This window comes from Rhinatrema bivittatum, chromosome 15 (assembly GCF_901001135.1).
Source record: "Rhinatrema bivittatum chromosome 15, aRhiBiv1.1, whole genome shotgun sequence".
NCBI lineage: Eukaryota > Metazoa > Chordata > Amphibia > Gymnophiona > Rhinatrematidae > Rhinatrema > Rhinatrema bivittatum.
Window position 1 is genome coordinate 44,190,113 of NC_042629.1, and position 13,298 is coordinate 44,203,410.

At 42.5% G+C, this 13,298-nt stretch overlaps 1 protein-coding gene and 1 long non-coding RNA gene across 3 annotated transcripts; one reads left to right on the top strand and one right to left on the bottom strand.

The window, feature by feature from the left end:
- Positions 1–286: 286 nt before the first annotated feature.
- On the bottom strand, positions 287–1,767 carry LOC115076478. The gene is made up of 3 exons (XR_003852775.1): positions 1,332–1,767; positions 522–582; positions 287–420 (listed from the first exon to the last, which is right to left on the bottom strand). It is a non-coding gene; the product is annotated as an uncharacterized LOC115076478 (long non-coding RNA).
- Positions 1,768–1,779: 12 nt separating this feature from the next.
- Positions 1,780–9,094, top strand: CREG1 (cellular repressor of E1A stimulated genes 1). Of its 2 annotated transcripts, XM_029578004.1 has the most exons (4): positions 1,783–2,150; positions 4,238–4,357; positions 4,875–5,059; positions 7,046–9,094. In XM_029578004.1, coding segments are annotated over exons 1-4 (591 nt in total). In that variant the 5' UTR covers positions 1,783–1,865; the 3' UTR covers positions 7,047–9,094. The 2 variants fall into 2 exon arrangements, with proteins under 2 accessions (XP_029433865.1, XP_029433864.1); XM_029578005.1 differs by lacking the exon at positions 7,046–9,094 and having other exon boundaries at positions 1,780–2,150; positions 4,875–5,060.
- Positions 9,095–13,298: the final 4,204 nt, after the last annotated feature.

A 13,298-nucleotide genomic window follows, 5' to 3' on the forward strand; every position in this document is an offset into this window, starting at 1 on the left:
AGGAGACAGTGTGCTATTGTGACTTGGTAAATGGTTAAAAGACAGGAAACAGAGATTAGGATGAAATGGTCAGTTTTCCAAATGGAGAAAGGCATTAATGGAGTACCACAGGGATCTCTTCTGGGATCTGTGCTGTACAACATATTCATAAATATTCTGGAAAAGAGAACAATGAGTGAGGTGATCAAATCTGAAACTGTTAAAACAGCAGTGGATTGGGTGGAGCTACAGAAGGACCTTGTGAGACTAAGAAACTGGGCATTTGAATGGCAGATGAAATTTAATGTGGAAAAGTACCAAGTGATGCACATAGGAAAAAATAATCCCAACTCAGGTACACGATGCTGGGTTCCATATTGGGAGTCACCACTCAGGAAAAGGACTTTGGAATCCTTGTGGACAATTCATTAAAATCTTCAGCTGAGTGTGTGGCAGCAGTAAAAAAAAAAAAAAAAAAGAAAATATAATGTTAGGAATGATCCAAAAAGGAATAGAGAATAAAACAGAAAATATCATATTACCTCTGTATCGATCCATGGTGTGACCTTGCCTTGACTACTGTGTGCAGTTTTGGTTGTATATCTAAAAAAAAAATCATGGCAGAAAAAGTGTAGAGGAAGGCAAGAAAAATGAGAAAAGTAATGGCACAGCTCCCTTATGATGAGAGGCTACACAAGCTAGGGTCCTTCCTTTAGCTTGGAAAGAACATGATAGAACTTTATCAAATAATGTGGAGTGGAACAAGTAAAGAAAGGAAATTAAAATAATACTAAAACAAGGGAACATTCCATGAAAATAACAATCAACAGATTTAAAACAAATTGTACAAAGTACCGTTTCACTCAAGCTGTGGAATCTTTTACCAGAAGATGTGGTCAAAGCAACTAGCATAGCAGGGTTTAAAGAGCTTTGGACAAGTTTCTGGAGGAATAGTCCATAAAACATTATTAGCCAAGTAGACTAAAAAAAAATAAATATATATATATACTATTGCTATCTCTGAAAGTGAATAACAAGAAACAGATCTATTTTTTGGGATCTGCTAGATATCTGTGACTCAGAGAGGCCACTGTCAGAGACAAGATGCTGGACTTGATAGATCTTGGTCTGACCTGGTTTACAAGTGAGGTTCATTACTGTCATGGTATGACCAAAACAAATGAAGGTAAAGGGTATCACAATAAATTCACTGTAGAGAGTCTGATTCAAGGTGATACCAAAGATGTCACGTTGTATAAGGAAAAATCCAAAGGTTGCTAGCAGAAATCTCGGCTTTTGAGACTTGCTACGATAGTATGTTACATTTATATGTGCAACTCTTGAAAATTCACCTGTTAGTGTACAGCCAGCTCCTTGCTTGCACTGCAAGCACTAGAGTGACTGTCATGGCAGCAGACACTCCTGCAGCGGTGTTGACCAACAGGGCAGACTGGATGGGCCAAATGGTCTTTTTCAGCCGTCTTCTACATGTCACGAAGTAACAAGCATGGTCGGAGTTTTTACTTTCAGAATACCCTTCTTCCCCCGTCACTGCATAATAGGGATCAGTATAATAACAGTAATAATAAACCACGAAACATTTGCAAGCCCCCAAGCTCTAACACGTGACATCGCACCCGCAGTGCTGTCCGAGGACGGAGGGGCCAGGGAACGCAAAACCTAACCCGAGTTATTTACCTTCCACTTCTGGCTCAGGCCCCTCCCGCGGCTCGTGATTGGCTATCGCGCGAGGGGAGCATCCATTGGCCGGCGGCGGCCTCGTGCTCCGCCTCCCTCGGGCTCGCGGCCGGCGGTGGGAGGGTCTCGAGCCTGGCGGCCGTTGCGAGTGGCCAGTCCTAGCTCGGCTGTGGCCAGTGACCGGAGAGATGTCTGCCGGCCCCGGAGCGCCGTCCCGCGGGCTCCTGCTCCTGTCCCTGCTGAGCCTGGGCGCCGCCTCCGCCCTGCCGCCGCGCAACGAGACGGCGCGGGTGGCTCGCTTCGTGGCTCACCGCTGCGACTGGGGCGCCCTGGCCACCCTGGCCAGCCACGAGCCGGTGCGCGGCCAGCCCTTCGCCAACGTCTTTTCGGTGAGCGACGGGCCGCAGGGGCGCGGCAGCGGGGTGCCCTACCTCTACCTCACCGCCCTCGAGATCTCCGTGCAGGACTTGCAGGTGAGCGGCGGCCGGGACAGGGTTCACCTCGGATCAGCTGATCCTCAGTGCATGCCCGGAGTTGTACTTCCTGGGAAATTAAGGCAAAAACCAGGTCAGCCTCTGTGGTTGACCCTGGGCTGAGATGACCAGGAGAAAACTGGACTCTTTGCAGGCAGTCACACCTTTTATTGAACCACCTGATATATCATGACTTTTTTTTTTTCCCTTCATATTATTGGATGTGGTGATCGTGCACCGTAGCCGGTGAGGGAGCTGTGCCTTCATTGCTTGCTTAACACATTTCTGTCATGTGAGATCTGGTAAAAACTGATAATCCTAAAGCACAGTGATTCAGCTTATTTTTTGTACATGTTTTAGATGAGTTTGCATATTACACGTGTTGCTGTGTTAGCAAAATATCAGTAAAAGTTGAGCAATGCCAATTAGACAAAGTTGGCAGTTTTGCTAGTACAGTAACATCTTTTAATTTATACTCCATGTCCTGAAAAAATCTGGCAGCCTGGTTCTTTTGTAGTCTGCTTCTCCAGCCATCCTTCCCACATCCTTCAGTCTCTGATCAGCTTTTTAAACTGTAGGGCGCCCTTTAGGTGACATCTATGGAGCACTGCTGTGCAGAAAGCTGATCTGAGACTGACACCCACAGGAAGGGAGGCATCCGTGGCCAGAGCAGCAGGTTACACAAGAGCTAACAGGCCGATACAGTTGAGTGCACTCCAGCGGACATGGAGCGTTTGGATGCCCGTTTTTGACGCGCTAGCTTTACCCCTTATTCAGTCGAAAATGCGCGTCCAACCCCCCCCCCCCCTGAAACTAATAGCACCCGCAACATGCAAATGCATGTTGATGGCCCTATTAGTTATTCCTGCACGATTCACTAAGTAAAACGTGCAGCCAAGCTGCACATTTTACTTTCAGAAATTAGTGCCTACCCAAAGGTAGGCATTAATTTCTGTCGGCACCGGGAAAGTGTACAGAAAAGCAGCTGAAGGACTGAACTAGAATCTTAAAAGAAAACAAAAACCTTCTTTGCAACCACTTCCTTAATTATAAGATCAAATTACAGACCTGTAGATTCTTTATCCAGGTTCACAGTCCCAGGTGAAGTCCAGAATTCTATCTTAATTTAGTGAGATCTACATTTAGGATGGAGAATTCACACTCAGATTCATCCTAACTGGTGTGCTCTGAATTCTAGGAGTGGATCTGAGACACTGGTTAAGGGCAAATCATTTCAGCTTTCAAGAACAAAGTCTCTTTCAAATCTATGCATTAGATAAAGAGTTGACCTGTACTCATTTCCAACTTTGCAGTACCTTGATGTGCTCACCAGTTAGGATGAACTTGAGAGAGAGTGAATTCTCCATCCTAAATGTAGCTCTCACTAAACTAAGATAGAATTCTGAACTCCATCTGGGACTGTGAACCTGGATAAAGAATCTACAGGTCTGTAATTTGATCCTCTTAAGTAGGTGGCATGTGAGTTTCCGAAGAAGGTTTTTGTTTTCTTTTAAGAATCTAGTTCAGTTCTTCAGCATTGTGTGTTTTTATGTTTACTTCCCTTTTACATTTTTCCTGCTTGTACAATTTCACATTGAGGTCACATAAGTCTTTCCTTCAGAACAATCCCATGCGTGATTAGATAATTTTTTGTGGGCTCCGTAAAAGGTCTCACAACGTAGCTTTCTCTGGGACCAGCATATCTGTTCAGTCTTGCACTGGTTGATTTTGATCTAAATGAGAACTGCTTCCATCAGGATTGGGGCTGATGTCTTGGCACTCTGAAAATATATTCATATAACAGATTACTCTTCCAGCAATATATTTCACTTTAATTTACATTTTTATTCACTAGAAGTTCATTTTTGCAATGTAACTTGATATAGTTTCACTGCATTTCTGAAAACTGAATGATATTTTAATTGTTATTGGGTAGGTGTAGTTACTTTTATTTATTTTTAAAATTTTCTGTAACTGTAAATAGGCCTAGACTTTGGTCCAGTAGCTTTTATTTTCTGGGAAAGCTTATCTTTAAGTAGATGGGAATGCGTCACCTTTGTAATTGTTTTGTCTTCTGTTTATTTCAGGTGAACCCGAATGCTTCCCTGACCATGTCCTTGGCACAAACCTATTACTGCAAGAAGGAAGGCTATGACCCCCAGAGCCCTCTCTGTGCTCATATAATCCTGTCTGGGAGCATTGAGAAGGTACATAGTTGAACAGTGATGCAGGCAAAAAGCCCGTAGGAAGTAAAATATACTATTCAGCTGAGAGGGCTCCACGAAAATGCTGTTTCATGCAACTCTGCTGCTGTTTTATAATAAGAAAGCACATTTACAAACATTGGCAGTTGGAAAAGCTAATAAAACAATCAAGTTTAGTTTATTGTATTAAGTCAACAAAACAGGTGGAGAGGCAGGGTAATGCTTGGAGCACAGAACTAGGAGTCTAGAAAATGCCTGTCTCATTAGTTTTGGAATACCATTGGGCTCTTGGGTCTCATGATTATACCTTTTTCTGAACCGAAGTCTAGACCAGAGGTGTTATCGATGTGTCCAATTTGGGGGGAGGGGGGGGGGGGGGGAAGACAGGTGGAAAGGTTGACTGGCCTTTTAATTTGAATATCCAGGGCTTGACAATCCCAAATAAATATTTGATTCCATAAAGAAAGTGTACTTGTGAAGTTACATGGTCACTTATGTATAGTGTTTCTTAATTGGCTAGGTGAATGATACTGAGATGGACTTTGCAAAGCTGGCATTGTTCACTCGGCACCCTGAGATGGCTAGTTGGCCTCCAGACCATGGCTGGTTTTTCGCCAAACTGAATATCACTAACATCTGGGTCTTGGACTATTTTGGTGGGATCAAAACAGTGACACCAGAAGACTATTACAGTGTAACACCTTAGTAAGTACATCATTTTCTCTTAGTAAAACATCTTGGTATTTCCTGCTTGTTTTATGTTTTTAGCACTTTTTTTTTATCCATATCATATGTTTGCTTTGCTTTTCTATTTGTCTACATATTATCTCCCGAACCATTCAACCTACAGCAGCCACATTTTCAGGACAGGTATAGCTATATGAAAGCAAGTATCTGAAATTCTGTTCTTCCATAGACCTTACTGATGTAACATAATTTAAAAAACATGAAAAACTTAGAATAAAAGCACTCCCACGAATTGCTTTGCATTTCTTTTCTATCACACCTTTAATGAGCTTGGCCAATAGTTGGGCATCCTAGAAGAGCCCAACACCAGGTCACCCCTTGTTCCTCTCCTATATACTTCACTCCCTACAGCATACCTAGGACTCTAGACTATATCACAATCAATCAATTATTTGCATATTTATTGCAAGTTATTGCACCCTTGTTTACCTATTTATGGTATCTCTATTGTTTTACCTACCTGTGATACTGGAGCTCTCTGCTTTATTTATCCAAATTGTAGCATCTTAATGGATTAAGCTGCTATTCTCCAATTTTGGTGAGCAGCCGTTCAAAAAGGCAGATAATAAATTCTAATAAAGTAAAGATTCATGCAGAAGAGGGAGACAAAAATGTCATCTTGCGTTGAGGTGCACCCTCTGATTTTGTGTATGGAAGCACATCTTTCAGATGTGTGTGGGATGCAGTCAGGACTTCATTCAAAATAACAAAAGACCATCAGACCTGGAGGCTCAGTGGCAGTGGTGTGCACTACCTCAGTTTGATCCCAGAGTCTGGTCTTTCGCTGCTCATGTGGGCTGGGGTGCTGTGGAGGCAGTGTTGATAGGCCTCAGTGGGAAAAAGGGAGTCATGGCCATTGCTTAAAAGGGAGCCCTGCTGCTCTGATTTAGGGCTCGTGATCGCAAGGTTCCAGAAGGAATCCTGGTGCCTAGATCCTGGCTGAGGACTGTTGCCATAATGACTGGACTAGGTACATTAGGAAGGGGTGTTAAATAGGGGGAAAAAAAATCTCTGGATAATTGTGAATGAAGGCTCCTGGTGTCAGATCCCAGCTCTGATTCCAAGTGAGCTGAAAATACAAAGGAGCAGGAGGAAACTGGTCAAAAAATCCCAAACTGAAACAGAATTAGCTTTATTTTCTGCAAGCTTTATTAAGTTATTTTCTATTTGTTATGTGGTGTTGAAATTAAAAAAAAAAAGTTTTATAAGCTATTGGTGCATCTGGCCAACTTTCTTTTTCCTTCTCCATTTCAGTTTCTTTCCTTTTTTTTTTGGTCCTTTTTACTTTCAGATTCACAACTTCAGATGCCACCCCCCTGCATTTTACAGGGAAGCCAAAATATATTATGATTCGGCTTCCAGTAAAGAGGGCCATTTTTTTTAACCTCCTTGATGTTTTTCCTCTAAAATGGCTCTAGATATGAAACTGTCCTCAGTTGATATGTAAGGCTTAAGGACTGGGTCTCATTACTGAATAAAAAGCTGGTCCATTTCTAGATTGCAGGCAGATTTCAGTTGTAGTGTTCACTTGGAAAGAAAGCATCTTTTATGCCGATAGTAGAGCCTGAGATGCAGTTGCTGCCCTGAAGAAATGGACACTGCATCTTGGTGCTGGCGATATCCTACAGCCTTGTGTCTCTGAAGAGATTAGTATGATCTCACACATTTCCAGACTGGTTGTATGGAAAGTGATGTGTTAACGTAGGCTAATTTTGATAGTGAAATTGGACTGTTTTTCTAGATCACTCCTGGCTTTTGCTTGTGTGTTAGAGCTGACATCTTCCCTTCTCTCTGGATCTTTGCCTCGGCCCTGACATAAGCGGCCTATTTGTTTCTGAGCCCCTGCTTACTACCTTTAGCTTTATGTCTGTTTTGAAGAAGACGGCCACAAAAATACTACTGAATACGCTCAGTGAGTTTAACAATAGCATCTTTTTCTCCTAGGTATCCAGTCTTGAGTCCATTTCAGAGGAGGTTCCCAGATGCTACGTCTGAAGCACTGGAAAGCTTTATTTTATTTTGTGGGATTTGATGATCTGCTCTGTTTTTGATATATAGCCCATCATTCTGCAGTCATTTGGGAATTAATTGAATAGAAAGAAGGCACAGAACCATACATCTTTGCCTGTGTTGAATGGGAAAACCTGTGCTATCCCCTGTGGGGTTTTTTTTTTTCTGGATTATCTTCTTGATGATTTTAAATGTACTTTGCTTCCCTTTGTGACTTACTAATATGTCTCATTTTGGTCTGGCATAGAACAAAATGGGATTTGATGATGATACCCACAAGGTGTTACTTGGTGATATGGGTTGGTTTTTTTTTGGGGGGGGGGGGGCTCTCAGCTCATTCAGAAATGAGGCTGGGATATAGCACCTTGAGTCTGCATTCACATCTACCTGGGGAGGGTTTTTATTTTTGCTCTGTTTGTACATTCCTCCCCACTTGCAGTCCAATCATTGTAGCACCAGTCTGTGTCTGGGGGCCATGTGCCAGGGCTCTCTCCAGAACTCTGTAATCATGGGCCTTAAAGTCAGCTTTTGTCTCTGCATGACGAATGACACTCCCTCCCCACCATGCCTCAGCAGCATCCCTAGTCCCATCTGACAGGGCTGTGGGTGCGGCAAAAAACCTAATGTGATAAGTGATCCCCGCTCGGTCCACATGGCGCCACTGGACTGAAATGGAGAAGGAACACTGATAGGTAATAAAGCATGTGGTCAGAAGAATTTTAGAAACCTGTCTGTAAACCATTTCCCATGCCTCATGCATACTGGAAAATTATGTGTAGTTTATGTAATTATTTTTGCTGTATTTACTTTGTGTGATTTTTCAGAATGTGTGAAGCATAATAGTTTTCCCTTTTTGAGATTACTTGCACTATAATACAGAAGTATGCAAAATTTGTACAGTATGAATGTTTTATGACATTAACTGTCAAAATAGCAAATGCTAATTGAAAGGAAATGTATAGACAATAGTTTTCCATTACAGGAAATCATAGAAAAGTCTGTCCCAGGCTGGAGAGCTGTAACAAACATTTGAATCACCTTTAAAGGGGCCTGCTTTCTTGACGCGCTCCCAGGCACCTCTCCTGGGGACGCCATGCAATATTTAAATTGGGGGTTGTGTTAGCAAGGAGGCGCTAGGATTGCTTGCGCACCCCTAGCACTTCCTTGCTAACGAGAATCCGATCGGCATCGGCTGTCCGCCGGTTAGGAAAACAGATGCTGCACAGCCAGGGGGTTCAGGAAACGGACGTTTGTCAGTTGAGCGTCCGTTTCCTATGCCCGACGGTGCTTTTTTTTTTTTTTTGTTTTGTTTATTTAGTTTTGTTTTTCCTCCTACTTAATATTGCATGAGGGGATTAGTTAGCGCCTCTTCAACCCGCGTCCAACTGCAGGTTAACTGTGCGTTCGGCTGAGCACACTGTATTGCATTGGCCCCAGAGTGTCTCCTGATAGTGTTATGTGTTTATAGTTTTATACCGCCTTCCTTAGACATAGTCAAGCCCAAAGAAGTTCCCAAAACTTGAAAATAATACAATCAAGAGCAATACAACACATGCTGTTTCTGTTGTGTTTACTTTCCTCATCTTGTTTAATACTATGTATCCTAAGAGAAGGTTTTTTTTTGTTTTGTTTTGTTTTTTCTTTAACAAATTGGTAAAGAGCAGCAAGAATGGCAGGCTAATTTTTCACAACTGTTCTAGCCAATTTCCAAAATGTAAATGGGAAATATCCTCCGTCCTCCTGCCGCCAGTTGTTGTATGCCTTCTATGCCCCTGCATAAGGTACTCACCTGGAAGGAGGCCATTCTGATGTAAACATGCTCCTTGCAAGCTGAAAATGCAATTTTATACTAACATTAGCTTTTATTTGCACTACCCAGGAGAACTTCTGTTAGACTGGGAGCAGATTTACTTTAAAATGTGTATTTTTATGAATAAAAAGTGCTTTTGGTGGTGGGCTAATTTGATAATCACTCTACTATAATATGTGTTCTGTGTTGTCTTTCCATTAATGCTGTTCCATTTTTCAGGATATGTAAATTGACCCTTATGGTTGTGAAAGTATACTTAAATGTCCAATGAGTGGCTGTCCTTTTAGAGAGTCATTTATCAATTTAATCTATTTATTTCCAAACATTTATCCTATTTCAAGCAGCATAGAAGAAAATTATCAAATGGCACCCAACACGCACCCAGGTCAAACCTTGTTTTCCAGGTTATGTTGCCCACATGGCGAGGGATTGTGCATAGCAAAAAAAAATTGGACTTGATAGATTGTTGAGTTTGAGCTTTTTGGACATTTAAAGTTTCAAGGTGATTAGTAAATTGATTCAGCGCGGTTTTGTATAGATTTCCTTCTCTGATGACAGGAAAATTGTTTTTCCAGTAGGAGATTTAATCCTCCTTTGGCAATGGCTATGGCATTGTGGCCTCTCTGGTATCGAGTGGCAAGCTGTTAACCTTCCCCTATTGTACAAGTTCTTTTTTTTCCTTTATTGGCTTTTAAACATACAGTGTACAAGAAAAGAATGGGCTTAATTAGGAAATATCAAGGGAAAAACAGTAAAAGAAATATAAATGATCTTGCTCATTCTCCAAGTCCACATTATGGAGTCAATGTAAGGGCAAATATATATATATATCATTGTCGATTACAAAATCTATTAATAATCCCAGGATCACATACATTACCTATTTGACAGAAAGATTCCCACTACTTTTATCCCTAATAAAGGATTCCAGTTGAGAGAGATTGGTGAAGATGTTTGTTACCCTGGTGGGTAATAAGGCATTTACAAGGAACCTTTAAATAAAACAAAACCCCCATCGACTGAACCTTAGATTTCAGTGCCAAAAAGGCTCTTCTCCACCACTGTCTCTCTCTAGTGACATCTGGAAAGATCTAGACAGTAGCTCCACAAAATTTCTCTATCTTATACTTGAAGTATTGATGAAGAATCAAATCTCTGTTTATTTCAGCCACAAAGATGACAATCGGAGTGGTTCTGAGGATCCATAATAAAATCCAAAACATTCGAGCTATTAAATGACATAAAACATCTATTCCCCCTTCTTTATCCATCTGCTTTTTAACTTCTGGGGCATAGAAACATTTCAAGAGAGGAATTTCCCTACTCCGCTGTAAATCTAGACTTTGGAAAAGTTAGAATCTGAAGATTTTTAGCTCTCAAAATATTTTCAAAGGATTCATTCTTAGAATGACTGACTATAAAGACGTCGATTGATGTGTATTAGAAATTGAGTCAGATATAGGTAGATATTGCTTTTCCAAATTTAAGACTCTATTAATCTTAGCCATTTTAGATGCAGCCTCTACAGAAAAGGCAGATAATTGAGAAAGAAAGTGGCTCGTTGTAGCTTCTATTCTAGTTGCTATGTTCCAAATATCCTTTAAAGTCGCTTCTCCAGGCTCCGCAGGGCCACTGCAATCCACTCTTCCAGAAACCCCCAGCAAAGAGTTGTCAACTACTGGACAGGGATTGGCAATGCTACAGTTATTTTCATTCCCTGTGGGATAGGGCTATCTTAGCTCTTCCAACAGTTTGAGGTGGAAGCTACCAGTTTTGGGTCACGAGTTGATACTTGCTTCATACGTAGTCCCAAGAAACTGGTAGTAGGAGTGGCAGTAAGACCTCCTAGAGGAGTTGCTTCTGATTATATAAGATCTCCATTGCCCAAAACATGTAGTAAAAGAAATAGGTCGGGTGGTGGGGAAGGGGCTACGAAGCTTAGCGAGGCCTCACCTGAAGACTCTAGAAGTTCACCATCTAGAAATGCCTCGATTTGAACCAGGTGGTTGTCCATAGGCCCTCCAATAATGTAGGGATAGCTGGAGATGCAAAAGTCTTTGCTTTCCTTTTTTCCCCCTATCTCAATACCACCAAGAAAATACTGTCCAAGGGAAGACACCCCTTTGTTGTGCAGCTTTGGCATGCTGCAGTGCTCCTGATGATAAGGCTTCAGCCAAGGATCCTGAGTGTGGCTATCCTGTCTGCTGATTACATAGGGGTTGACAACGTCCTGCAAGATAGGCTCTACAAGTTCTTAGTCTTGGCTGAGAAGGGGCCTCACTTCTGGGCCAGTTCAGTCAACCTCTAAAACTATTCTTTCCATGCTCAGCCTAACCCTTGGGATCATCAGATAAGGTTTTGCAGTAGCTATAGGAATAGAATAACATTTAACTGACACTGGTTAATTTATTTAGCACAAATTATTTATTTGATTTATATCCTGCCTTTCAGACATTTCAGAGCAGATTACATTTAGGTACTGTAGGTATTTCTCTGTCCCCAGAAAGCTCACAACCTGTTTGTACCTGAAGCAATGGAGCATAAAGTGACTTTCCCAAGGTTGCAAGGAGTGGCAGCAGGACTTGAATCCTGGCTTCCTTGGTTCATAGTCCACTGCTCTAACTATTAAAATCTTCTGCAGCCATGCTGCATGTGAGCCTTGTTGGGAAGGAGACCAAGAGCAGGGGCCCATAGTCTCCTTTGATGCCTCAGGAAGGTCCTCAAAATTCAGTCCTTTCTGTAGAACATAAGAACATGCCATACTGGGTCAGACCAAGGGTCCATCAAGCCCAGCATCCTGTTTCCAACAGTGACCAATCCAGGCCATAAGAACCTGAAAGTACCCAAAAACTACGTCTATACTGTTGCTAGTAATAGCAGTGGCTATTCTCTAAGTCAGAGCTTTCCAAACTTTTCATGTTGGTGACACACTTTTTAGACAAACATAATTTTGTGACACAGTAATTCAGTCTACCAGCAAACCAGAAGTTAAAGGTTAAACGAACAAAATGTATTTCAACAATTTATGTATGTTTCCTTAAATATATACATAAATAAAATGTTTCACAACACAACCTATCTCATAATAAATATTTGCAGGCTTCCACTTTCTCCATGCTGATCTCGTACATTGTGAGATCGGCATAGAGAAAGTGCTACTCTTGCACATTCCCAAAGATTACATTTGCCAATCACTAAAAAGTAATTTTTTTTTTTACCTTTGCTGTCTGATCTTAGTTTTCTAATCGGTTGGTCACAGGCTTTTTTTTCCACCTTTCCTTTCTTGTTTTTTTGCCAATTCCTTTTACAGGGTCTTTTTTTCTATTTCTTTTCTCTCCATCTGTCTTCCCTCAAACACGCAATCAGGTTCTCATTCTCACACGCTATCTCACACATTCTCACACACACAGGCTCTCACTCACATGCAATCTCACACATCCACAGCTCTCACTCTCACATGCCTCTCTCTCATACATACATACATACTGTCTCTCTCGTGCACATGCTGTCTCACTCTCACACACACAGGCTCTCTCACTCCTACATGCTCTCTTGCTCAAGCACAGGCTCTCACTGGCACATGTTGTCCCTCTGCACGGTTTGCCGAAGGATGGGCTCTTCAGAGGCCCTGATCTTCCCTGGCCGTGACATGGGATCTGCAGCAGCCCTGCTATCGGGTTTCCTCCTCTTCTCGGGCCGTCGCGACGTGGGATCCGCAACGGCCCATTAATGCTGCTCTTCTTCTGTACGCAGCAGATGCTCCTCCTCCTTCCTGCCCACGCGGCTCCAGCAATGTTTTTCTTCCAGGGCTGCACAGGCAGGAAGGAGGAGGAGTGAACGTGACCCTTTTCTTCGGGCCGTGGTGATGTAAGCTCCACCACTGCCCGCTGATCTTCCTGCTATAGTTCCCTGCTTCCGCCGGCCCTGTGGACCGGGCGACACACCTCCACACTACAGGCGACAGACTAATGTGTCCCGACACACACTTTGGAAAGCTCTGCTCTAAGTCAACTTAATTCCTCCTCCACTGTTTTGCCACAGGTCTCTATCTAACCCACCTGTGCTGATTGCAGCTTCCTTAAAACAGTGTTATAGAAGCAGGAATGCTGTGCCTGGAACTCTCTCTTCCTATGCCGCCTGGGGCTGGAGCGTCGTGCTTTGAAGTACGCTGCACTATGGCAGCTACCGCAGTTCAAAATTAGGCTCTCCAGCTGTGAGCTGCACAGGACCTAGTTGGAGGCACCATGTTTCTGCTGCTATATTCTGCATCAAAGAAGATGGGATCAGGTCAGGTGGGTGAGAAGGGTTTCAATTTGGATGCTAGTGAGGGGATCGGAGGAGAGGTGGAAGGAAGTTAGGAGTTGGAGGGCATGGTGG

Excerpts from the sequence above, each read along its gene's own strand:
- CREG1 (XM_029578005.1), top strand. The coding sequence starts at position 1,866 with ATGTCTGCCGGCCCCGGAGCGCCGTCCCGCGGGCTCCTGCTCCTGTCC. Across the intron at positions 2,151-4,237 it reads TCTCCGTGCAGGACTTGCAG|GTGAACCCGAATGCTTCCCT; the intron begins GTGAGCGGCGGC and ends TGTTTATTTCAG. Across the intron at positions 4,358-4,874 it reads TGTCTGGGAGCATTGAGAAG|GTGAATGATACTGAGATGGA; the intron begins GTACATAGTTGA and ends TTAATTGGCTAG.